The sequence below is a fragment of the Periophthalmus magnuspinnatus genome, chromosome 6 (genome assembly GCF_009829125.3).
Source record: "Periophthalmus magnuspinnatus isolate fPerMag1 chromosome 6, fPerMag1.2.pri, whole genome shotgun sequence".
In the NCBI taxonomy this organism is placed as follows: Eukaryota; Metazoa; Chordata; class Actinopteri; order Gobiiformes; family Gobiidae; genus Periophthalmus; species Periophthalmus magnuspinnatus.
In genome coordinates this window covers 5,964,108-5,987,929 of record NC_047131.1, presented here as the reverse complement: position 1 = coordinate 5,987,929, position 23,822 = coordinate 5,964,108, and the positions used below count along the sequence as shown (strand labels likewise).

General features: G+C 36.1%; 2 protein-coding genes across 2 annotated transcripts; one reads left to right on the top strand and one right to left on the bottom strand.

The window, feature by feature from the left end:
- Nucleotides 1-581: 581 nt before the first annotated feature.
- Nucleotides 582-14,719, bottom strand: LOC117372147 (GRAM domain-containing protein 4-like). The gene is made up of 19 exons (XM_033967906.2): nt 14,455-14,719; nt 13,035-13,280; nt 12,854-12,953; nt 12,005-12,125; nt 11,789-11,859; nt 11,163-11,295; nt 10,861-10,886; nt 10,669-10,760; nt 10,470-10,561; nt 9,937-9,985; nt 9,774-9,845; nt 9,572-9,615; nt 8,951-9,060; nt 8,365-8,519; nt 6,558-6,705; nt 4,891-4,984; nt 4,040-4,139; nt 3,858-3,926; nt 582-3,182 (listed from the first exon to the last, which is right to left on the bottom strand). The coding sequence occupies exons 2-19, from the start codon at nt 13,224-13,226 to the stop codon at nt 3,075-3,077; spliced, it is 1,776 nt and encodes a 591-aa protein (XP_033823797.1). The 5' UTR covers nt 13,227-13,280; nt 14,455-14,719; the 3' UTR covers nt 582-3,074.
- LOC117372468 (cytosolic 5'-nucleotidase 1A-like) lies at nt 14,708-23,545 on the top strand. Its single transcript, XM_033968283.2, has 6 exons — nt 14,708-14,926; nt 17,170-17,271; nt 18,590-18,722; nt 19,079-19,201; nt 19,871-20,001; nt 20,327-23,545. Exons 1-6 carry the CDS (start codon nt 14,891-14,893, stop codon nt 20,558-20,560), a joined length of 759 nt encoding a protein of 252 aa, XP_033824174.1. The 5' UTR covers nt 14,708-14,890; the 3' UTR covers nt 20,561-23,545.
- The last annotated feature ends 277 nt before the right edge of the window (nt 23,546-23,822 follow it).

Here is a 23,822-nt window from a genome sequence, read left to right as displayed (position 1 = left end):
ACTTGAGTTGGTCTTGTTTTTTCTTTTATTTATTATTTTATTTTGACACAGTTGGGACTAGTAAATGAAGGCATGTACAGTTTTAGTTTTAAAGCAGGCCTATTATGCAAAATCCACTTTAGTTACCAAATATCGCATCATTCTGGGAAAAAAACCTAAAATCTGTCAACTGGACAAATCGTTGTACGAGTGAAGACGTTTCGCTGCTCATCCAATCCACTTCTTCAGTTCTGTTCAAATTACTGCTGGACACTGCCTTATATCTGAAGGGAGGAGCCAGCTACAATGAAACTCATAACACCTATCACTGTTAAGTTTCTGTTTGTAGGCTTTGTAGTCTCTTGTGCTATCCTAAGAGCGCCCTGTGCCTGAGTCCTACTTAGCATAATCATTCAAGTTATTTCTTAAGATAGAGTTCCCTCATCATTAGTTTAATCAGTTCATGCAGATTTGCATAATCCTGTATTGTTCTTCATTTTATTTCATTTTAGGCTCACACCTAAAAAATCTAACAATAAATAAAAATATATAAATATATCTTTGGACGGGGGAAAAAGAAGAAGCATCGACAACCTTCAAATAAGGATGATAATTAAACTGTTTTAATAAAAAATACATCAGAAATATACAACATAAATATATTTAAAAACAGTGCTTAAAACCCATAAAAATTAAAAAAGAAACTGAAAAGACAAGACAAAAGAGCAGATAAACAACCAAATGCCATTAAAATAAATTTGTAAACTGAGAAATTTAACAACAAACAACAAATACATTAAATAGCAGCAAAACACATTTTCTCTGATCTGAAAAGTGTATGTAAATGCTTAGACAGTACCACAGTGATAATACCCATGTTTAGCATTAACTCCTTACCAGTGATAACATTATTAATTATGGCCCTGTGGGCAGAGATTAAACAAATCTCCCACTGACTTGTTTCCCCATAAATAAAATACAGTGTTAAAGTTTGATAATCTGCTATGGTGTAAGTCATAAACATAAAAAAAAACCACTATTTTATTTTAGTTTAATATTGATCTGAAACTATAAAAAATAAAATGTAATTTGCCTTTTTTTTTTTTTTCCCCAATATATGGATGGTTTATTGAATATAAATCTGGTATACTGGTCATACAATGCCTTACAATTTAAATCATGATTTTTTTTTTTTGGAGAAAGTTTTATAGAATTAGAATAAGAAAGAATTATAATGTTTTGGCCATACTTTATAGAACAGAATCAGAATTTGTTGACTGCACAATACTTGTAATCAGATTAAAATTCAATTAATTACACAACTCTACTCTGTCTTAACATACAGATTTCTGTAAGTCTATGGCAGCAGTTTATCAAACTTTACACACGAAGGACGATTTAAGGTCATTTTTAGCTTTACGAGTATCACCAAATCTAAACCTGGACCATATCAGGTCTATATTAGGTCTAAACATGGTCTAAAATGAGACTAAACCAGGTTTTAAACTCTAAATATGAATTAACCCAAAGGAGGATAAAAACATAAAAATATATTTGTCTTTAATAAAACAAATAGAGTGTCCTGTATACTGCCAGAGGTACACACACTACAGTTTGGGAAACACTGGTCTATGGGGAAAATTAATGAGAATTTTACATCAGAAACAAGAAGTCTCTGTCCAATGTTGAGCTCCTTTAGTCTTTAGCATTAGCCCGTTAACTAAATTAGCTGCATAATTCTTTTAAATACACCTTAATTAGCCTTAATATACATCAAAAGTAAAGCATAGATTATTAAGAAGATTCAGGCTTGCTTACTTAGTTACTAAGCCAGAGTCAGTCTTAATAAACTCTTTGTTCACTATGAATTAAGTCTTTCTTCATACTTTATTAAGGCTCATTAGGTTTATTGTTTTATCATACAACTGAAGCTAAACAAAGCAAGTGAACAGTTATTATGGAGTAAAAATGGTGAACTTAATGTATAATGGTATGAGTATTTGAAAAGAGTTCCACATTGTTATGTGTTATATTTGTGGGTAAAATTGTAAGCCTACATAGAAAGTCTAATATTTAACATTTAATTATATACTGAAAAAAGATGAGTAAATGCAATGTAGATACATGCTTTTGATGCCACTGCTCATTTACTATGAAATGTACTGTGCAAAAGATTTAGTGCGGTTAACTTGCCTCAATAAGTACAAACTTTTTCAATTTAAGTCCATTCACATTCACTGAACCTGTTTGGATTATTTCAGTGCTTGAATTATTTTTTACTAAAAATAATAACTTCCCAATAACTAACTTTGACACTAGCAGCTACTTCATTTGAACGGCTTCACACTCCTTAATATCAACAGAGTGTGCAGGAACTACTTGAATTAATTTTTATGAACTGTTTTGCCTGGGATCCAGAATACACACTTCTTCAATACTTTACAAACATGTGAGTCTGGTCACCAGTGAATCTCCTCATTTTCAGATGGGCAGATGAACAGGTGGATTAGCCAATCAGGGACACGCATGGTCCATCCATATGAGAAAACATTAACAAAGACTGAAAAAACATCGCAGATTTCTGCTGAATCAATGAGTGAAGCACGAAACTCTGTTAATCCGAGGTGAGAGAAATTAGATTTTATTTACAAATGATAGATGACCAGTGAGCTGTCACTGAAAAAAAATCTGATTCCATGATCATGTTTGGTTGAGACACAATGGAGTGGGGATCAGACTGAGATAAATCTGTGTAAAAAGTGCAGATATATTATTCTGGATTCCCCAGGCAAAGTACTGTCATTAGGACTCATTTTATATATTTTTTTCCATAAAAATTATTTGTATTCAAATTATTTGAAGTTACAAATTTTCTGTGCCAATACTACGGTGCCCAAAAAGAACGTAAAACCACAGTAACTTTAAAAACAAATACTTTTGCACAGTTTTGTAAATGTTTGCCAACTTCCAGTCATGTTTCAAGGCAGTTGTAGCTGTTTTGGATAATGTCTTTTTTTCCCCGTCATGATTGTTCAAAGCTTGATCACTTGCTCCCTCAACTACCCCATAATACATAAATAAATACAAATAAAAACTTAATTAGCCTCCTCCTCCAGGTCCGTCGACACGGTAACCTTTGCTCGCTGAAACAAGATGGCATCGAAGGCCTCGTCTCTTTGTGTCATTCCTCCAAAAACCAGCGGCTAAACATGAGAAAATATAAAAAAATATATATATAAAATATAAATTGCTTTCAATACATTCATATTTTAAATCCATGAATTTCAAACTCTTCAAAATTATATAATGTAAAATTATACTTTTACAAACGACATGACCTTACAACAACCACTTTGGTTTCTCATGCAAAAAAAAGTTATATTTTTGTTCAAATTATGTCACTTTTCTGATAAATATATTCCAGGCACAGCAATAACATTCCACAGTATGGCCTCATACTGCCCATCTCCTTGGAGACAAACAACCAGTAATGCAACCAGGCCAAGTTACAGGACTGTGGAAAAATATTTTTTGGCAATAAAAATACCTGTAATTTAATAAATGCAAAATGACATACTGTTCAGCATCTTAGACAATAAGCAATAACTCCTGGGAGACAAGTAGATGTTTTTAAAAAAAAATTAAAAAGTACACCTTAAAGTAGAAAGTAAAATTCGTCTGCAGACTGTCCTATGGAATTTACTAATACAATGCCAATATAAACTTATAAAAGAGACTACACTGGCAAAAAAGAGACTACACTGGCAAAAAATAAATAAATAAAAATATAGGCAGTAAGTGACATTCATACTCCACAAATTGAATGATGGAATTATTTAAATAAAAATCATTTGTGCCACCATAGTCTTATACCTCACCTTCTGTGTAGTTGGTGTTGCTATGGAGATGCCCATCCCAGATCCAGGAAGAACTGATAACACTTTGTACTGAGAAAATGAGGAAACACGTATTAAATCAAAAATTTAATAATAATAATAATAATTTATTCAATAAATATCTAAACGTCATTAAGAAATAGCAACATAAAAATAGAACCTACTCCGTCTACCTTCAGGACCTCAGTAATTTCATTCAACCTGATCACTTTGTTCCTTTTGGAGGGTCCAGATCGCGAAGTAGAGACCTCAAAACACAGGTAACTACAACACAGAGGAGGCACGTCTTATACAGTCAATGATATGTGCAATATGCTGTCGATAAGATTGGTCAAAATGATAGTTTTGAAGTTATGGAAAAAAAACAAAAACAAAAAAAACAAGTTTTGTTTATGCGAAGGGCCGGCCACCTGCTCGTCTCTTGTTGATTTCCCTGTAATGTTCCACAGTATGGCATTACACATATCTATCTCCATGGAGGCAAGGAGGTCAGATCTGTTTAGAGGCCTGTTCACAGTAAGCATGCAAGTTTTTTCAAGGCCTTTTTAAATCATAATAATGCATTTGATTTATGTAGCACCTTTCAAGACACCCAAAGTGCTTTACAGAGCATTATTCATTCTTTCCAAACCCAGTGGTACAATTGTCTGTCCTGGGACAGACTGACAGAAGTGAGGCCAATATGTGGCAAGAGCCCCTAAAACCCCCACCAACCCTCGCACGCACACACACACAACATTCATATCAGGTAAGGTGGACAAAGTGCCCAACAACACAAAGATAGTTTTGACACTGGCAAACAAAAAATATCTGTTAAATGAAAGATAGATAAATGTATTGTTAAACTGTGGAACATTACAGGCAACACAAGCAGGTGGCAGATTCTCCACCAAAAAAGTTATGCATGTTTAAAGTGAATTTAAAGATTTGTATATTCTGCATAAAAATAGATAAAACAAAGGCTGGCTACAAGACGACAGGATAAAATGATGGATTATAGTGCAAAGTCACTCACTTTTCTGTGATGAAGAGGACTCCGTTGCGGATGTAGTCTGTGGGCGTTTTCTTATCTCTGTTGATGAGGCAGCAGCGCCAGCCAGTCTCGCAAGCTGCCAAGACAAATGAAACGTTATGGTTTGTGGACAGTTTATCCAGAGCAGCTAACTGCTGCGTTTCAGATGACATCACAACATTCTATAGGCCAACAGTATTCAATACAGACGGGTGCAGCTAAAATGAATATTGTTAAAATACAGATTTTTGTTGTAGTACACCAAATTCTTGGGTCTAGTCAGTAATAGGAATTATCAGGTTAAACATTTGTGAATTTGCCTTTTGGACATTTCATAACAAAGTACAATGTAATTAACAGGGTAAGCCGTCTGTTGCCCCTCGTCTGGGAGCATGATATCATCACACTCTTGAATCTGAAAACCACCAACTGAAAACTGATTTAAAACAAATCACATCAACAAGTGCTGTTGACAGCAAAGACTTTCAAGTTAATACTATCACCAGATCTACACCAGAGTATATCAGGTTTAAACTACAGTTAGCAGTCTTAAATTAAACTAAATTTGGTATAAATTGAGACACAGACAGGGTAGTTAATAATGATTAACACAAAGGAGGAAATGTTTATAGGTCTGCCTCTACATAAAACAAATACTCAAACTGCAAAGGGCCCCACCTACCAACAGAGGTAATACCATAGCACAGTTTGAAAAGCACTGGTCTACACAGCTTAGCTGGCACTGGCTCCATTTAAAGAAGCAGGTTTAGTCCAAACTCTTTGTTAATTCAGAAAATAATTAAACTCATGAGTTTTCAGTTACCATGGTAACTTGCTCTGAACCTAACCTGGTCCAGGGCAAGTTTTATTCCTCAATCCCCAAGTTTAACCAGAGTTTGCTCCTGAAAGAGAGTTCTGATTGGGCAGTCACACATGTACCAGGGACACGTAATAATGCTTAACAAGAGTTAAATAACTAGAATTCATTTATACTTTACACTCACATTACTTCGAACCATGAGCTTTCATCATCTTCTATGTTGTGTGCTGGGAAGTGCAAAGCATTAGAATAATAGATTTTACTTCATTCAATTAAACGGACAATTTTAAAATTTGATTTATGTAGGATAAATTTAGAAACTCAATGAGCTACAAAGCTCTCAACCTCCTAGAGTCATTGAAAAATGTTAAATAGCACTTTAATGTGTTATGTTAAAAAGCTGCATCCACATTATGTATGTGTAGATAATCAGATCTGTATCTTCAAACTAAAATAGCATAAATGTATTAAATAATGTTCACCTCCACATTTATTTTATATTAAACCTGACTGATTTGTTCAAAGCATGATCCTGTCCCATGGCTTCCTGTCCCTCTAATGCTGGACAGACCACTGCGTCGCATCAACTCACTGACACTCACTGGCACACGACAAAAATGAACGCAGCATAAGATGGAAGCCTCTTTGGGTTTACAGTTGCCATGGTGAATCCTCTTTTCTAGGATCCATTGAAAATGTCCTGTATCGTCTGCTAGCCTCAACGTTTTACTTCAAACCAGTTTAGTGAAACAGAAAACTCCGAGTTGTCTATCTGAGGGGAGATTACCCTGAGTTAACTCTTAAACCCACCGTTTAGGAACCTCTCCAAACTGTAGTTCCTCCTTCTCACCTGTCAGGGGGTGCTCCGTCTCGGGCAGGTGGAATACTTCGTGGAAAGGGCCTCTCTTGGTGCTGTAGGTTCTTCCTGTCTCCTCGTCTCTGTGCAGTCCCATAGGGGCAGCTGCGCCGTTATGGCTCCGACCAGAGGCAGATGCAACCTGGGCAAAAACAAGAAAGGTAACCCTGAATCAGCCACAGTAGTTCAGTCAGTCTGCCCACAGACTGGAGGGTTGTTTGTGTAATTCCTGCTACTGCACTGCAAAGTAACCTACATTCAAAATCTTAATTTGCATAACTTTGAGTAGTTATATATATATATATATATATATATATATATAATATTATAATTTGTTTTTGCTTAGAGACCAGTTGACTTAAAACTAGAATAAAACATTCACACTAGCCAGTCACAAATAAATTCAGATAAGAAAATTACATTACATTTCTTAATTCAAACTACATTATCTTACAACCAATGTCACAAAAAACAAGTTATTTTTCATTTCACATTTTACCGATTAGTAAATAAAGCTAACCCAGTCAAAACTATACTGAATTAAAGGGCCCATATTACTTTATTTTCTGATCTCTGTTATAAATTAATTTCCTCATCAAAAAGAGTTTTGTTTCATTCACAAATGTTTAACAAACAAACCCTGCATATTTAGTTCTTCTCGCAAACGAAAAACACTGTTCCTGTATTACAACAAGACATCACAAGGTGGAAATGCTCCACTGTGTTTTCAAACTTCACTAGAATCATTTGGATAATTTCACCCCTGGAATTGACTACTGAAGAAAAGGTAAAAGGAGCTGTTAACTTGAACTACCACTTCATGACATAAGGTGGAACAGAGCATTTTGAGCTTTGGAGATGTAGACAGATTAAAAATAAAGTGTTACTCAAACATGCGTGAATAAATCAAAACATAAATCCATGAATGTTTTTGATGAGGTAACAACATTATAACATGGCTTAAAGCTCCGTCAATTTTGTGTAATATAGGACCTTTAAAGTCATTTTTACTTATGGTAGATTTGGCTTTTTTGCAACATAGGATTATGTAATATCCTTAAAAAAAACAAACAAACAAACTACAATCTAGTCCATAATCTATAACACTGTAAGGGTGGGGTTATTTGTCAAAGGAGTAAAATTGTTAGAATGGAGGTGGAACACAAACGTATCTACATTTTGGGACACATCCTGAAAAAACAGTCCTACCTCTTCACACTCAGACAGCTGAGAGAGAAAGACAGGAGCATTAACGCAAAACGGTTAAAATAATACAATGAATAAATAAATAATGGATGAACCAATACCTGAATAAACAACTTAGTAAATGAACAAATAAGCAATGTGCCTTTTACAACATTTTCATTAATCAATAGCAAAACAATGTACGTATCTGGGGGGGGCACCTCACTGATGATTCCATGGAAACAGACAGAAACAAAAAAACATACTTTCAGAACATTTTCCCTGGCGATAGATACGTTTTATGACCTACTGTGGAATATTATAACCAAAGGAACAACATATCCATGAAAACAAGCTGGAGGAGGTCCTCCTCCAGAGTCGATGTGGAGATGGCAAGCCTGCTCATGCAAAAAAAGATCCATACTGAAAAAAAAAAAATCTTTTATTTATTTTTGGCAAAAAAGTTCCATACAGTAGTTTAAAAAAAAAGTAGATTTTTGGCAGATGGACAACTATGGTGTTACTGCGTTATCAATATTTGCGTTCGCCACACACACACACACACACACACACACACATATATATATATATACTGCCTTTATTGTAGGCAACTCACCCGCCTGCTGATGGTGCTGCTGGTCCTCTCCTTCAACTGCAGGTCTGTGGGCAGGTTGGTCCAGATGACATACGGAGTGTCAAACCTCTGTCTGAGTTTGAGGCTGCGCTTCAAGAAGAAGTCAATAATGAAGAACTTTATCCCTGTGTACATACCTGAGGAAGAGGAGAAGAAGAAGAGTGGCAAGCTTTAAAATGATAACTTTATCTTAAATGTTTACAATATGGCTGCAAGATACTGAAATCAAATCAAAATTCCAAGTTGAACAGTCGCACAATGCAAAGACTGCAATTATTTACTTAACAAAATGTCCTTTGCAAACAGCAACTTATCCTCTTATTATGTGGAAAAACCCGTCAACCCTGTAATTTAGACCTGTATAAACTGAAATGCATGGGATTCTTGTATGATTTTAGCAGTTAAGATTTCAGTCTCCACTCAAATGCTCCTGGATGTGTTTAAAATATGAACTTTGGAAATCAAAGAAAAATTGCTCAGTCCTATTCTACAAACATGTTTGATGCATACATGCAATACACCTGTCCTGGTCATTATGTGTATATTTGTACAGTGTAAAATGACTCACCAATGATGAAGCCCAGTAGTTTGAATGGGAGGAAACAGGAGGCAAGAAAGGCCACCCATAGACCCACATACAGCTTCTGTGTCAACTCAGGCCTGACCCACATGAATAAACTAAACACAAAGAATTAAAACGGTCACATTTAAAAAAAAATTTGTAACATATTACAAGTCATGTCATGGTAATTGTACTTGTGGACTTCATGACAGGTGAACAGTGTATTTTTGGACTTGGTTACTTTGCTGTAGAACACTAAAAGGTGCAATATAGGAGCTTTCTTGTGGAGGATACGTGACCTGCTTGTCTCTATGAAGGCGTTATTGCTTTGTCTGTAATGTTACACAGAATGGCATTAAACTAACTTGGATCACACCAGATTGATATGTGTAGCCCTCTGAATAGAGTTCTACCCAAGAGGTCAGAACCAATGATCGGAGCATTCAAACAAACACTTTGTGCTGATTGGTTGAAGCGTCTTCAGTTGTACCTGTATTACCTCATGGAGATACATCGCTTTAATGCCATTCTCTGGGACATTCCCAGTAATAGTAACAACACCTCCAGAGGTGTTTTCTATTGTGTTATAGTCACAGATCTCATAAAACTATAAAAAAAAAAACTCACTTCTTTATTTTCTCCAGGATGTTTGCCATTTTCCCAAAGATGTTCTGTGAAAAAAGACAAATTGTTAAGATGCTACTTTTTGACCATGTTAGGGCACCTCTACTGTTTTCCCCTATATGTACATTACAATAATATTTAAAACATATTTGATTTTTGTCCAATTTGAAATATTTAACTAGACTTAAACTAAACTTAACCAAACCTGAGCCCTCTGAGCAACATCCAGGACCAATTGGAACTTCTCAGAAACAGTGAGATCCTCTTTGGGTGGCTCCTTACACAGAAAAACACAGGAAAATGCAAAAATAGGAAATGTTTTTATTTGAAAATTAGATACTAAATTGTAACTGGAGATTAATTCTCACCACGGGTTCAGAGATTTCAGGAACAATGGTCCATTGGATTCTCCAACCTCTGCAGCAGCAAAACACAAACATAAGAATTCTGCCTTTTGGTTTCACAACAACAGTATCACATTTATGTTGGAACACTGTATGAAGTAAAATATAAATTAGGTGAACCTGAAACAATCTCATTATTACAATTGGGATGAAGCCATTGTTGTGCAAGTATCAATGATATAAATAAAGGCCAAAGCCTGATCTCGTCAGTTCTCAGAAGCTAAGCAATGCTGAGCCTGGTTAGTACTTGGGAAGGGAGATGTGTGTGTGAGTGTTGGTGGTGGTCGGAGAGTGAATTGGCAGCCTCACTTCCATCAGTGGCTACAATAGTAGCTTACCACCACAGAGTATGGCGTGAATGAATAGGGCACAAAATTGTGAAGTGACTTTGGGTATCTGGTAAAGACTTTTGCTATTTTAATTTCCAACTTGGGGAAAAAGTTGCAACGTAAGATATACAAGTGTTTTGTTAATTAATGAGTGACTGAAGGACTCACCTGGCAATGAGGTAATTTAAAGAGAGGCGAACAATGGCCAGAAACAGGAACATGGGTATGGTCCAGCCGTACCACGCTGCGTACATGTAAATCTGAAGAGGACAGGAGACATTTTTAGAAATTTTAAACACATATCTTGAATCCTGAATCCTCTGCATCATTTGTTCCTCTGTACCATATATTCATATTGTTTATTTACCAGGAAAGCTATTGCAGAAGTGTAGACCGAGTACCAGCTAGAGAGGGCTGTGACGTTTCTCTTGAAGTTGGACAGAGGTCTGAAACCTCTCTCTGGAAAAAAAACAAAAAAACAAAACATCATTAATAACAAAATCAAGTTTTAGCTCTCAAAATACCTTAAAAATATTTAAATTATAAAATGAGTACTCACTGAGGCGTCTCATATTTTCTGTCAGCCTAAAAGAAGAAACATCCTTATACAATCAATTTTGAAAAAGGAAATCTACGGTTAGTTTTTAAATGCAACTTATTTTTTGTTGTCGCAAGATGATGATGGTATGATTTCTAATTATAGAGCTGCATTTAATTCCTTTTTTATTTAATAACAGATTTTTTTAATGAAATTACATCAAATAAATCAGACTATCATTACAGACAATAATTTCATTTCACAGTTGGGATATCATGGTTATTTAGGGGTCAGAAAAATTGCAATATTTTTTTTTCCACCACCTCTTGGCGCTGAGTGGCTCCTCTGCCTCCACCGTCTCTTCTTCAGGCTGAAACCTGAAGTCCTCAATATAAACTCCAAAGCGGTCGTAAATCCACTTCATGAAACGGTCATAAAGCGACTCCCTTCGCTTTTCTGAAAGCACAAAACATTTCAAAACAGGTCAGAATTCTATGGTGGATGGTATATGCGGTTTAACTGTCAGATTGCAGATTTGTAGACCTGGTTTATGGGTAATATTTCTCATTTCTGAGCCTATCCACATTAAACAAAATCTGTTTATTTATACTGACAGATAAGATGTTCAACTTTCTGCCAAAGAGAAAATACAATTTTCACAATAGCTTCAGAAAGTGATGCCATTATTCAACCCCAAAGAGGAGATGGTTGTCAGTTGTCAGTTTATTGAGGCAATACTTAATGACATTTGTTCAACATTAATGACGTTCAACATTTGTGGATCATAATTTTAAATATTTCTGCCAAAAACAGTAAATCTTCCATAGAGTCATACAGACCCCTACCCTCCATCTGAAATTATGGCATTGTCAAATTATCAAAATGTTCACAGGAAAATAATATAATGTGTGTAAAGTTTTATTGTTTTTTTGTTTGTTTGTTTTTTTACCTGTGATCCCAGATGCAGGTGTAATAGGAGGAGGAACTTTTTGAGAGTGAGATGGAGAGTCCTCTGGCCCTCTGAAAACCAAAATTATAGAAGAGATCAGAATATAATTAGCTATTTGCAAAAGAAGAAGAAGAAAAATATAATGTTTATTCATATTACACATCAAGATTTTTGACCAAAAAAAAGAGTCAAGATAAAGTCAAGTTTTAACTGTACTTGTTCTTTAGTGCCTCGTTGACTTTTTGTTCCAGTTCGATGCGTTTAAGTCGTTCTCGCTCCAAATCCTGCTTTAAAATGTCAATGTTTGTCTCTTCTTTGAGTTTCCTCAGCTCCTCCTCTGAAAATGGCACAAGCAGTGACAAAGTACATAAAAAAATACATTTGAATGTTGATATTTTGCTCATCCTTAAACTAAATAGAAACTACTACAAACTGCTTGACCATGTTTGGACGTTTGATATTGTTTGAACTATAGCTTGTTTAATTGTCTCTATAGCCCACTGATTTGCTGTTATTCATTAGGCATAAACTGACTCACATATAATGGTCTAAAAGACAGAACAGTTGTAATGAAAAAAAAAAAAAAAAAAATTTGCTCAAAATAAAAAAAACAAAACCCTTTTATTCTATAACACTAGTTAAATCACTACATAAATACCGGCTCCTGCCCCCTTCTGAAAACCACCTAATTTCTTTGGTTTAAATATAGGACTGGGCCATTAATGGGGAGATTAGGTTTCAGTAATGTATAATATTTGTTCGCCGATTTTGGAATCAAGAGGTCCACAGTCAATCCTCTGTCAGTAAAAGCATGTGATTTGAAGCAGAGTTCAGACTTTGGAGAAAGAATGGTATGTTAAATGGTACAAATTAATTATGTTGTTTATGTTCATAAAATCAACTATTGATTTTTTCAAATATTGACCAGTCCTACTGCAACTATTTAAACTGTGTGCAGGTAATTTCCATCATGGATCAATAAAGCTTGTCTAAATCTATTGAAATGAAATTAGATATGTGTAATAAAATATCAGATTTTTTTTTTAATATTTATGTTTTACTTACGGAGGAAGTGTTTCTCTAATAGAGCAATCTCCAGAAGCCCTTTCACCTCAGTCAGGTCTGTTCTGTCATCATGAAGAGCTGTGTAAAACCCAGGGCCAGCCTGAAAATACAGAGGAGGCACAGTGAATAAATGGTACAGAGGAGGGACAGTGAATATATGAAGGAGAGCTAGTCGGTATACCTGGGCTTCGGTGTGCAAGTCCACTTCTACATCTCCATCCCGTAGCTCCTCGGTCTCTCTGGTGGAGCATTGTGCTTTTATGGGGACATCCTCTGTGCCCTCATTATCAGAAGTGTTCGGAGAGTCAGTCAAATCCACAAACTCCTCTCTCCTCGTCCCCCGGAATCGAATCCTGTCCAGACGCCTCAACATTCTGCAGCTGTTACCACAGCAACTCTATCTCAACAACGAAGGCCACATGGTGCACTGCAGAAAGAGGAAACAAAATGAAAGTATGTATATTAGTCTTTCATAGTTTGTTTTTTGAGATCAGGAATCTAACCCCCAATCTCCTCACTGAGAGGAGGAAACAGGATAACCAGTCTGCCACAGTAACACAGGGAGAACATGCACACTCCTCAGTGAGATCCGATTTAAACAATATTTTAACAATGGATTAGGAATGTGTAAAAATGTGCCTATGTATGTCTTGGATGAGGTTAAGGAAAAGTGCATGCATATCACTTTATATCCGTGTTTGGGAGATTACTCTAGACATTCCAGTCTCTTTTTGATGGACTTTTAAAATAATTTTATATATATAAATATACTTGATATTCTATCCTTGCACATATCCAAAACAACAATTGCGATATTATTACTTTTTATATATATCTTCACTCCTCCCTACTGAGAGGCAGGAAACAAGTGAATTAAGTGTATTAAATAAGGGACAGTAAACCGACACTATTTGCTTGATAAAGTTCCACTGGGATTACAACCTTTTAACAAACAGATCCAGTCCAAAGTGCATTTGCAGTCTGCTTCTTTGTTAGCTTTTAAGACTGACGTGTTTTAAGATGTTGGTCTTTTGTCACAGATAGGTGTGTTTTGTCTGAACACACACTGAACTAACTGGTTTTAAATCAAGTTTCTATTAACTTAATAATGAAAACAAACTTAAGAATTTTCTACATGAGGTTATTTGATATGGTAATATTGTATTAAATGTATATTTCCAACAACTGGCTATACATAGTTGGAGAATAGTTTTGTTTTTTTCTTTTGGAGTAAGTTTTGTTATTGGACTACCACTACTGCTGCTACTGCTACTCCTTGCAATGGATTAATTTTACTAATACCGTTTGTTCATCAACTACTTCACAATAAACTACTAATTACATTTTAAAATAGGCTAACAAACCTGTTGGATAGTCTATTTGTGACAAAACAAATATTACATAAAATACAAAGTTATAATTTGACACTATATAGTCCAAAAGAAAAAGTAGTCAATTTTTTTTTTTAAACTAGATCAATGCTGAAAAATATTTTGACACGAATAAACCCAAATCCGAATACGTTTAAATATCTATTAATAACTATTTCTAAATAGCTGAATACAAGAATAATTCTACAAGTGAAGGACAAAGCTTAACACCTGAAGGAGCTCGTTCACCGTGATCCGAAGCCACAAAATGCAACTTTTCGTCCACGTTTTAGGGCAAAATCATCACCAACACGGGTCAAACTGCATCGATATCTTGCTAAAACTTTACCAGACCAACTTGTGCCTTCTGACGCTTTTTTGAGGGTTTAATTTCAGGGTTTAAGCTTAAAACAGAGCGAATTAGTTGCTCGTGCCGTGAAAAAGGTTTAGCCGTGGGCGTGGTAAACAAGGAAGTGACGTCATCACGCTTTTGACGTTCTTAAAGGAAGCGAGGAGGAAATCACTTTTCGCTAATTTTAGAAAAAAAAAAGTTTTGTTTTGTTTCACGTTCAGATGCGGTTACTGTGGTAAAGATAGACCGCAGGGTGTAGGGGAAGCAACATATTAACCGGCCCAAAAGTTTCAAAGAGTGAATACGGAAGTGAAAATGATCGAAACTGTTGAAAATGCAGACGTCCAACAGGTAATTCACAAAATGCAGAGGTCCAACAGGTAGTTCATAGGTAACTAGTGGGGCAAATAAACTTTTAACAAAAACTTGGATTATTAACTGTATAATTAGTACATCTGAATGATATTTTAATACCACAGAGGGAAGTTTTTAAGGTTTGCTCACGTTTTTAATAGAGATTTGATTATTTAATGGAATTTACACTGTAGATTGCACCTAAGAAGCACTTTGTTATTACCATAAAGTGCAGCAATTCATTATTAATTCAATGTGGCTGTTATTTTGCACTAACATCCTCCTTGACCAACACCAAATCACACCAGTTTAACATCATCAATTGGCAAAGTGTGTGAAGTGTCTTGCCCAAGAACACAACAGCACAGTGTAAATAGACTAAAGTGGAATTGATTGTGAATCATATAATAATGATCTCCCATTTGACTCACTTAACAGGTGCATTTCAACAACTATAAACAAATTCATGAGGTTTATGGACTAATTTGGGTGTCATGTCTTTCGTATGTTGCTATCTTTTAATTATGGACTAAATAATCTGTCTGAAATAAAGAATAAATATATAAATTAAACAAATTTGGAAACTGTAGCCTAGTATAAGTTTTGCAGGAACATGGTTTGTAAACATAGCAGAATTTACAGTCGTTCCCCCAAAGGCACATCTGAAGGCTGTCTTATTTTTACATTTCAACTTGAGCCCACCAGTCCAAGGAAAACTAAATTTAGCTGACAAATGCCAATGCCTGGGTCAATTGTACAGCAAAGACTGCTACTACTACCAATACTAATACTAATACAACTAATGCAATTACTATCTGTGTAATCCCTCAGTAGTAAACGTCTGATCCGTAGTAAAAGCCAAAAGTAAATTCTGTCAAATAGACAAAAAGTTGTAGGAGTTTTGCTGCTCATCCAATCCGCTTCTTCAGTTCTGGTCAGATTGCTGGTGGACACTACCTTATATCTAGCTGAAGGGCGGAGCTAACTACACTGAAACTGGAAACAGATGTGTTTGCAGTTTCTGTATGTAGACTAGGTCTGTTGAGCTATATTACAGGCACACAGTACTCACAGTGCACACTTTGTGTAGCTCAATAGACCAAGCCTACATACAAATGACGAAAGACGACTCGGTAGCGCCTACTCAAACTTTTTTTTTCATGGGGCCAATGGGAGCCTGACACGGAAAAAAGTCAACTGAAAAATCTGAAACTCACACCAAAAAATAAAAAATGTGAGGACTTGACAAAAATTATATTATCTCCCCAGCATAAAATGTACAGGAAGTCAGCCATATTGGATCAAACCCCGGAATGACAAAAGCGCACACTAGCATTTAGGACATCTCGCACAATTTTCATTGCAAACTCTTCAAATTTAGCCAAACCACACAAAACCCATGTGCAATCAAAGATTATCAATTACATTTTGAATATTACTTCATGGTGAATTTTCAACAAAATTGCATGTTTTGGAAAATAAAAAAATATATATATATATTTTTCACACATTTTTTGTTTAGAAAAAGCTAATACAGCATTTATGCTGATTGGCAAACTGAACACAACAATATGCAAATCATGCCACTATCTGCTAAAATGGCTCTGTAGCGCCCTCTTCAATTTTCATTTTCAAAAAATCATAGAAGACAATCTATCTGTCATGGACTTGTTAAAAAATCAACAAGGGTTTATTTGTGAAAGAGCACAATGTGAGAAACTCACATGACTGTACCTTTAATGGTTTAGGAGAAAAATAATGGGTGGGGAAAACCACCCCAATTCATATATATATATATTTTTTAACAAAGTTTCTCATAGACAATTGAAATTTGGCACATACATCCAACTTGACATACTGAATAAAAAAGCCAATGAGAACATACCTCTATTTGCAAGCATGTTGCCATGGCAGCCTTGGACATTCCTTATAGAAATGTATGGGTTTTGTTTAACTGGGATGAAAAAAATGTGTTTGTCGTAGACCGTTGGAATTTGGGACACATATTCTACATATCATACTGAACAAAAAAGTCATTGAGGACAATAATAATAATCGAGGACAATACTAATAATAATAATTTTTATCGGCCACTGATATGACAAGCTGGATATATGAAATAAAAAATACACTTACCGTCTCACTATTAATTGACAGCATTTGAAGATGTCTTGGTCTTGTCTCCTATCTTCCATTTGTTAAAGATAATTAAATATAACCAAATTTCTTGTTTTCTTCAGGTCAGTTCTGAAAATGCTCTGGTGATTGCAGTCTCTCACAGCGCTGTATTTGGAGCAGAAGGAGAGGTCCAAGAAGCTGGCGTCGCCTTTCCTCTTGTACAGGTCAGAGGCCAACACTGGGTCAGAGCCAGGAGACTAAAAAGATTTGGTTTGAGTAGTACAACCCCAGTTCCAATGAAGTTGGGACGCTGTGTAAAACTTAAAAAGAAAAATACAGAATACAATGATTTGCAAATCCTTTTCAACCTATATTGAACTGAATAAACTACGAAGACATAATATTTAATGTCCAACCTGATAAACTTTATTGTTTTCATGCAAATATTTATTCATTTTCAATTTGATGTCTGCAACACGTTCCAGTAAAGCTGGGACAGGGGCCACAAAAAAATGGGAAAGCCGAGGAATGCTCAAAATACACCTGTTTGGAACATTCCACAGGTGAACTGGTTAATTGGAAACAGGTGAATGTCATGATTGGGTATAAAAGGCGCATACCCGAAGAGTTCAGTCATTCACAAGCAAGGATGGGGCGAGGTTCACCACTTTCCTCCTGCAAAGCTTCAATTAAACAATTGGTTTCCTCAGTTTCCAAACTCTTGTTGATTGTTGTTGAAAGGACAGGTGATGGAACACAGTGGTAAACATGCCCCTGTCTCAGCTTTACTGGAACGTGTTGCAGACATCAACTAGAAAATGAGTGAATATTTGCGTAAAGTTTACAATAAAGTTTTTCAGTTTGAACATTAAATATCATGTCTTTGTAGTTTGTTCAGTTCAATATAGGTTGAAAAGAATTTGCAAATCATTGTATTGTATATATATTTTTACACAGCATCCCAACTTCATTGGAATTAGGGTTGTAGAATCAAAGGGCCCATATGTTTTCAAATTGATGTGACTGACGTTGACTGAGGTAGATTGGACACACATGGTTCATCCATATCAGAAAAAAAGAAAGGGAAAAATATATCACAGGGGGCTGAAAAACATTGAGGATTCCTGTAGAATTAATGAGTGAAGAAGTTAACTCTGTTAATCTGAGGTGAGAGCTCCTTTGTTTCACTTATATGACTGGAAAAACAAATTTGATCACGGTTGGTTCTGGCTCGAGACGTGATGGAGGGAAGACTGTTAGGCCAGACTGTTATCAGTCTGGATTTGCCAGGGCAACAGAAGTATCTTTTTATGTACCCATTTGGGAGTTAGAATATGCATTTTTATTTCAATAACTTGTACCTTTTTTATTCTAAACAAGATAATTACTGTTAAAATTTTGCATATCTTCAAAACAATATTCACAATATTTTGTGACCATCTTTAATGCATGCTTTTTCATTAGACTGTTAAACACTCAGTCATAAAGACTCCTAAACCTTTTTCCCATATTAATAACTACAGTTTCTTTTCTGTCCTGTAGGCGATACAGAGAGTGAATGAGCGCCTGTTGCAGTTGGACTCCTCTGGCTCTGAGTCACTTCAGTTTGAGGTGGTTCTGATCTGCACAAACGGAGCCCAGAGAGACCAGGTCCAGACCAGGACCAGAGACCACGGTATCTGTAACCCCTCACTGTTACACAGGGGACTTCAACTGCACACAAATGAATGTATAACAAACACTAACAGCTCTGAGAAGTGATCACAATCTCAGTGTGAATGGCTGTAGTCAAACGCAACAGCTACAATTTTAACTGAAATAATATAATAATAATAATGATGCCATGCACTGGCAATGCTCTTTACAGCATGTTGAAGCTTCTCAAAGTGCTACATTGTCATTAGTCGTTATTCACTCACAACATATTTGGTGGTGGTAATTTACTATAGTAGCCACAGCTGCCCTGGGGCAGACTGAAGCTGCCAAACTGTACCCTCAACCCCTGAGTCTCTTTCCTCTCTTCTTGTTCAGGTCTGCAGATCCACCGTTTCAGTTTTTCTGGTGAAGACGACTTCATCGACAGTTTACTGAAAAACAGAGTTCATCTTTTTCTGACGACAGACTCAAATGCGGCCAGTCAAGCAGCGAACAAGGGTCAGGGATGAATTATGTATACAATTATATATACAGTATACCCTGTACAGTATTGTCATGGTGTAAACCATGATTTATCCAATATTAAGTGGAGACTTATGTTGGTTGGTAGCAATGCAGTTATTGTCTTTAAAACTGCATTCATTATTATCATCAACAAAAGATCACAGTATATAGTTTACTGTGCATTTTTACCACTGCAACAAAACACATTTTTGCTTTTCATTCCATTAAAACAAAAACAAGTAAAACAAATAATTTTCACTACTGCTCTATGAATCCTAGCCGTTGCCCTCTGGATGAAATACCACACATTTGGAACAAGACAAGTACGATTTTTATGGGAGGCTGTCAAAAAATCAAATAAATCTTGGCACTACTTCTCTCTGCTACTGTTACCACAGTTTCTACTAGCCCCACTTGTGCTCCATTGCCGGCCGACTGTGGCACCTTCTATTCTCAGCCAGTTTCCCATCCAAGTACTTACCAGGTCTGGACTTGCTTGAATATGTTCTAAATCAGATCATTCCAATACACATCATCTTATTTTTAATCTCAATTATACATTTCCTGGTTAAACAAATAAAATTGTCATCACCAGTTTTCGCAAAATGTCATGTAAAACATAGAACATTTAAAAATACTGATATTGTATAGTTTTGTCAGCAGGAGTTTTTTCTGCTCTCCTGGACCCCCTCTCAGCCTGTGGACCCTCAGAGCAGCTCAGAGTCATGTTCTGTGGAGACGCCATGTTGGATCCCAGCTCTGAAGTGAAGACAGGAAGCCACCAAGCCTCACAGGTACACAGCCAGGTCCACCGCGTGTGGACGGGCACATTTAGGGTGCATTGCATTTACACTTGTCCTGGTTTTGGCACTTAGTTTGGATAGGATGTAGACCTGGTATGGTTCTGTTCTAGTCCTGGTTTGATGTGCTTTAGTTACAAAAGTCAAATTTGAAATTTGGTCGTGATACTAAGGAAAAGACTCAGTTCAGTAATTTTCTAATCAAACCAGCTTAAATGAGTATCTAGTTTCAATTCTAGTTTTAGTATCTGTGTGTTTACTTATAACTGTAACTTCATAACCTCTCCAAAACCATAACCTCTTTAAACTTTCTGTGTAGGTCTTTTGGTCTCATCTTGGTAAAATTCGTCAGAAGTTTGGTGCAGTGGACAGCCCTCTCTCTCTGGTCCTGCTCTCCTCTCAGAGAGACATAAACAGCTGCTGCAGAGCCCTCCAATCGCTCCGGACCCTCGGTGTAAATGTGGATGAGGCGTACTGTTTGGGAGGGTCGCCGCGAAAACCCATGATGTCACTGCTGCGACCTCACTTCCTGCTCGGAGCACCGGAGGAATGATGTCATCAGGTCACGTGATTAGGAAATATGGAATGAAATTTTTTTTTGTAGTAAAACATAAGTGGTGGAAAGAGTAAGCTACTGAAAATTTGTACTAAAGTAAAAGTACAGTTCCATGGCTAGAGTCCTAGTTAGTTATTAGTTAATTTTACACAATTTTGATAGCATTTTAGCTCCGTTATGAATAAAACGTATTAATTAGTCAGATAAGAGGCATATTCTCAGAGCTCTGGGCAGTCAGAGCCGGTGGTGTAGTACTGTTATGTGTGTTTGGATATTTGAGAGAAGCAGAGACAGAGATAAGTAAACCATGCATTCAGACTTCTGCTGTACTCAGTGATTTTAAATGTACGGTAGTTAATTACAATTACATGACTAGAATTATACCTAGTACAACTACATGTTTATCTACTCAAGACAGAACAATTACCTAAAACATCTATTCAATTGCAGTAATGTGAGGATTTTAAACTACTGGTAGATATCATGATTTTGTTGATGCTTTGGTCGGAGAGTGACTTTGACCAGCAGAGGGCAGAATATTAGCACTTTAAAAGGGAAGCGTTTGATAAATTTTGATGAAGACGTTTAAAGTAAAAACTGCACTGCCTTCACGCAACAAAAGATGCAAGAAAAATACCTTGTGCCATGTGCTCCTTAAAGTTTATTATTAAAAAGATTTGAGATAAAAAAAAAACAAAAAAACATTGTCCTTGTTACTTGTGCATGCCTTATTCAATCCTGGCTTAGTCCTGCTTTAGACCTGACTTAATCCTGGTTTAGTCATAGTTGAGATCTGGGGCTGTCTCACATTTTATTGCAATTTTGGCTTGTAAGGCTGTAGTAATGTGTCTCTATGTATCTGCACTCACAAGACTACACCTACACAAGAGTCCATGAAAGAAAAACTATGTAAAACAGATTAAATTTGTGAATTGTGCGTTTAATCTGCCTTTTTACATGCAAGTACCCCAAAATGCCAAATCTTCAGCTATCTCACTCCTCCTTTCTGCTGTTGTCCTATATAAATCCTTATATTCTAAATAAAACAATTATTAAACTAACACAAGAGCTACAGCCCTCTGGGCTAGGAATGGGACTTTTGACTCCTTTATGGAGTCCAAATCTTTTGGATCCATTCATTTAAGAGACCCTTTCGAAAGACTGTCTCTTTTTATATTTAATTAGGTCTAAATAACAGAAGCCAATAATTTTATTTAGGCTATTCACACAGGGAAATGACCAAGACTAAGATTTTTTACTTTTAATACAAGATCTGCTGATTGTCTACTTCTAAAACTGGCTGCACTAGAACAGAAATGGGGAAAAAAGGCTTTTGGTTGTTTCACTTGCCAAAAATTGACTACATTTCAAGTAAAACTGGATACACTGGTGCCACTAATGCACTTTAATAATCTGGTGATAAACATTTATACTCACACCTGCTCCTGTTTTTAATGTTTTAAATGGCTCTGTGTAGTTATGTGTCTTGTTTTTTTTATTGCTAGAGCGCTCATGGAAAAGAGTCTGGTGGTATCATTGGGCTCTCTCTGTATAAATAAATATAAATTAAATAATAATAATGGTTCAAACAAAGTGGGAGTGAGTTTACCCTTTGAAAGTATACATATTCTAAATAAAAATGGAGGCTCGTAGATATTTGGCATTTTGGTTGGATTATGTCACAGTCTATCTGTGACTGTGACTAATGTCAAAGTCACAGATAATGATCACTTTAACAATCGTCTAGTCACGATTATCCCGACTATTAATTTCAGCCCTAATCTGGAAGCAAAAGACAAAATAAAACATGCAGTTTTTGTTTTATACACATTTAATCTTGGTTCAAGGTCTTGTCCTGATTACCCTATTTTGAATTTGGTGGGATTTACTTCAAATTACAAAAAATATATTATTAAAAATTTGATAATTTTCTTATCAGTAGCAAATATTGCAGTGTATAGAAACTCTTGCCACATTATGGTAAATATTTATAAACTTTTGTGTCTATAAAATTTTCCTGTTGGTGGATTCTGTTGTTTTGCTGGAGGCCAAAAGTCACAGGTCAAGATCCATATCTGTATCCATCTGTATCCATATCCATATCTATAACTGCTCTCTATTGGATTAGGATTGAGTTAACAGTGCATATGTTAACACATCCTGTAATTCCAGTACTAGTAACATCTGAGGCTGAAATATGAATTGATAAATGAAAAAATACCAAAAAAAACCATGACTTTTAGAAGATGTTTGTAGAGGTCTAAGACTGCACCATGTTGGAATAAAAGTAATTGCTTTTATTTCTGTGAAGAATTACAATTAGATTTGGGATGTTTAAAATGGAGAATTCTGTTAAGTGTGCAGTGTAAACAATTCCGGCAGCATTACCATTTGAGAGAAGACTGAAATATGATCTGATAAACTAAAACAAGAATTCCAGACATTTCAGAACAGATGTAGTCTAAACTACAGGTACAACAAGATTTTTCTGTAAAAAGAGGATATATTGTTCTTTACAGAGGACATTTCATTGTCTAAATAATTGCATCCTTAGCTATTTGATAACTGCACCAACTCAAATTGCAAATTTGATTTCATTGTATGCATCGTTCTGTTCATTATATTTATGGATAGAATTTCTAGGCGCAGCCAGGGGCCGGAGGGGGTCTAGTTTGGGGACCACAGAATCTCATCTCTGCTGTTTGCAGATGATGTTGTCCTGATGTCTTCATTGAGCCAGGACCTGCAACAGGCACTGGGGCGGTTTGCAACCAAGTGTGAAGTGGCTGGGATGAGAATCAGCTCCTCCAAATCCGAGGCCATGGTTCTCGACCGGAAAAAGGTGGCTTGCCTGCTCCAGACGGGTGGAGAGTCCTTGTCTCAAGTGGAGGAGTTCAAGTATCTCAGTGTCTTGTTCAAGAGTGAGGGGAGCATGGAGCATGAGACTGACAAGTGATCTGTACACGGACTCGGACTTTTATGGTAAAGGAGCTGAGTCAAAAAGCAATTTACATAGCAGTTTAGCATAGTGACTAGGACCTGAACAATTATACAAAATATGACAGTTCACACTTAGTGTAATTCAACAGACCTAGCCAACAAAAAGAAACCATTACAAAGGGTGTGCTAGTTTCACTGTAGTTGGCTCCTCCCTTCAGATAAATACCAGAACTAAAGAAGCAACTTGCTTGAGCAGCGAAACATCACTCACTCTCACTCTAAAACTTTTGTCTAGTTGACAGAAATAAATTTTCCTTTT

Bases quoted from the DNA above. Each gene is read 5' to 3' on its own strand.
- LOC117372147 (XM_033967906.2), bottom strand. From the start codon at position 13,226: ATGTTGAGGCGTCTGGACAGGATTCGATTCCGGGGGACGAGGAGAGAG. The intron at 8,520-8,950 runs GTGAGTCATTTT...CCTCTTCCTCAG, and splicing joins ACTACTGGGCTTCATCATTG to GTATGTACACAGGGATAAAG. The intron at 6,706-8,364 runs GTGAGTTGCCTA...GTTTTTGCCCAG, and splicing joins GCAGCACCATCAGCAGGCGG to GTTGCATCTGCCTCTGGTCG.
- LOC117372468 (XM_033968283.2), top strand. From the start codon at position 14,891: ATGATCGAAACTGTTGAAAATGCAGACGTCCAACAG. The intron at 17,272-18,589 runs GTCAGAGGCCAA...TCTGTCCTGTAG, and splicing joins TCGCCTTTCCTCTTGTACAG to GCGATACAGAGAGTGAATGA. The intron at 18,723-19,078 runs GTATCTGTAACC...CTTCTTGTTCAG, and splicing joins GACCAGGACCAGAGACCACG to GTCTGCAGATCCACCGTTTC.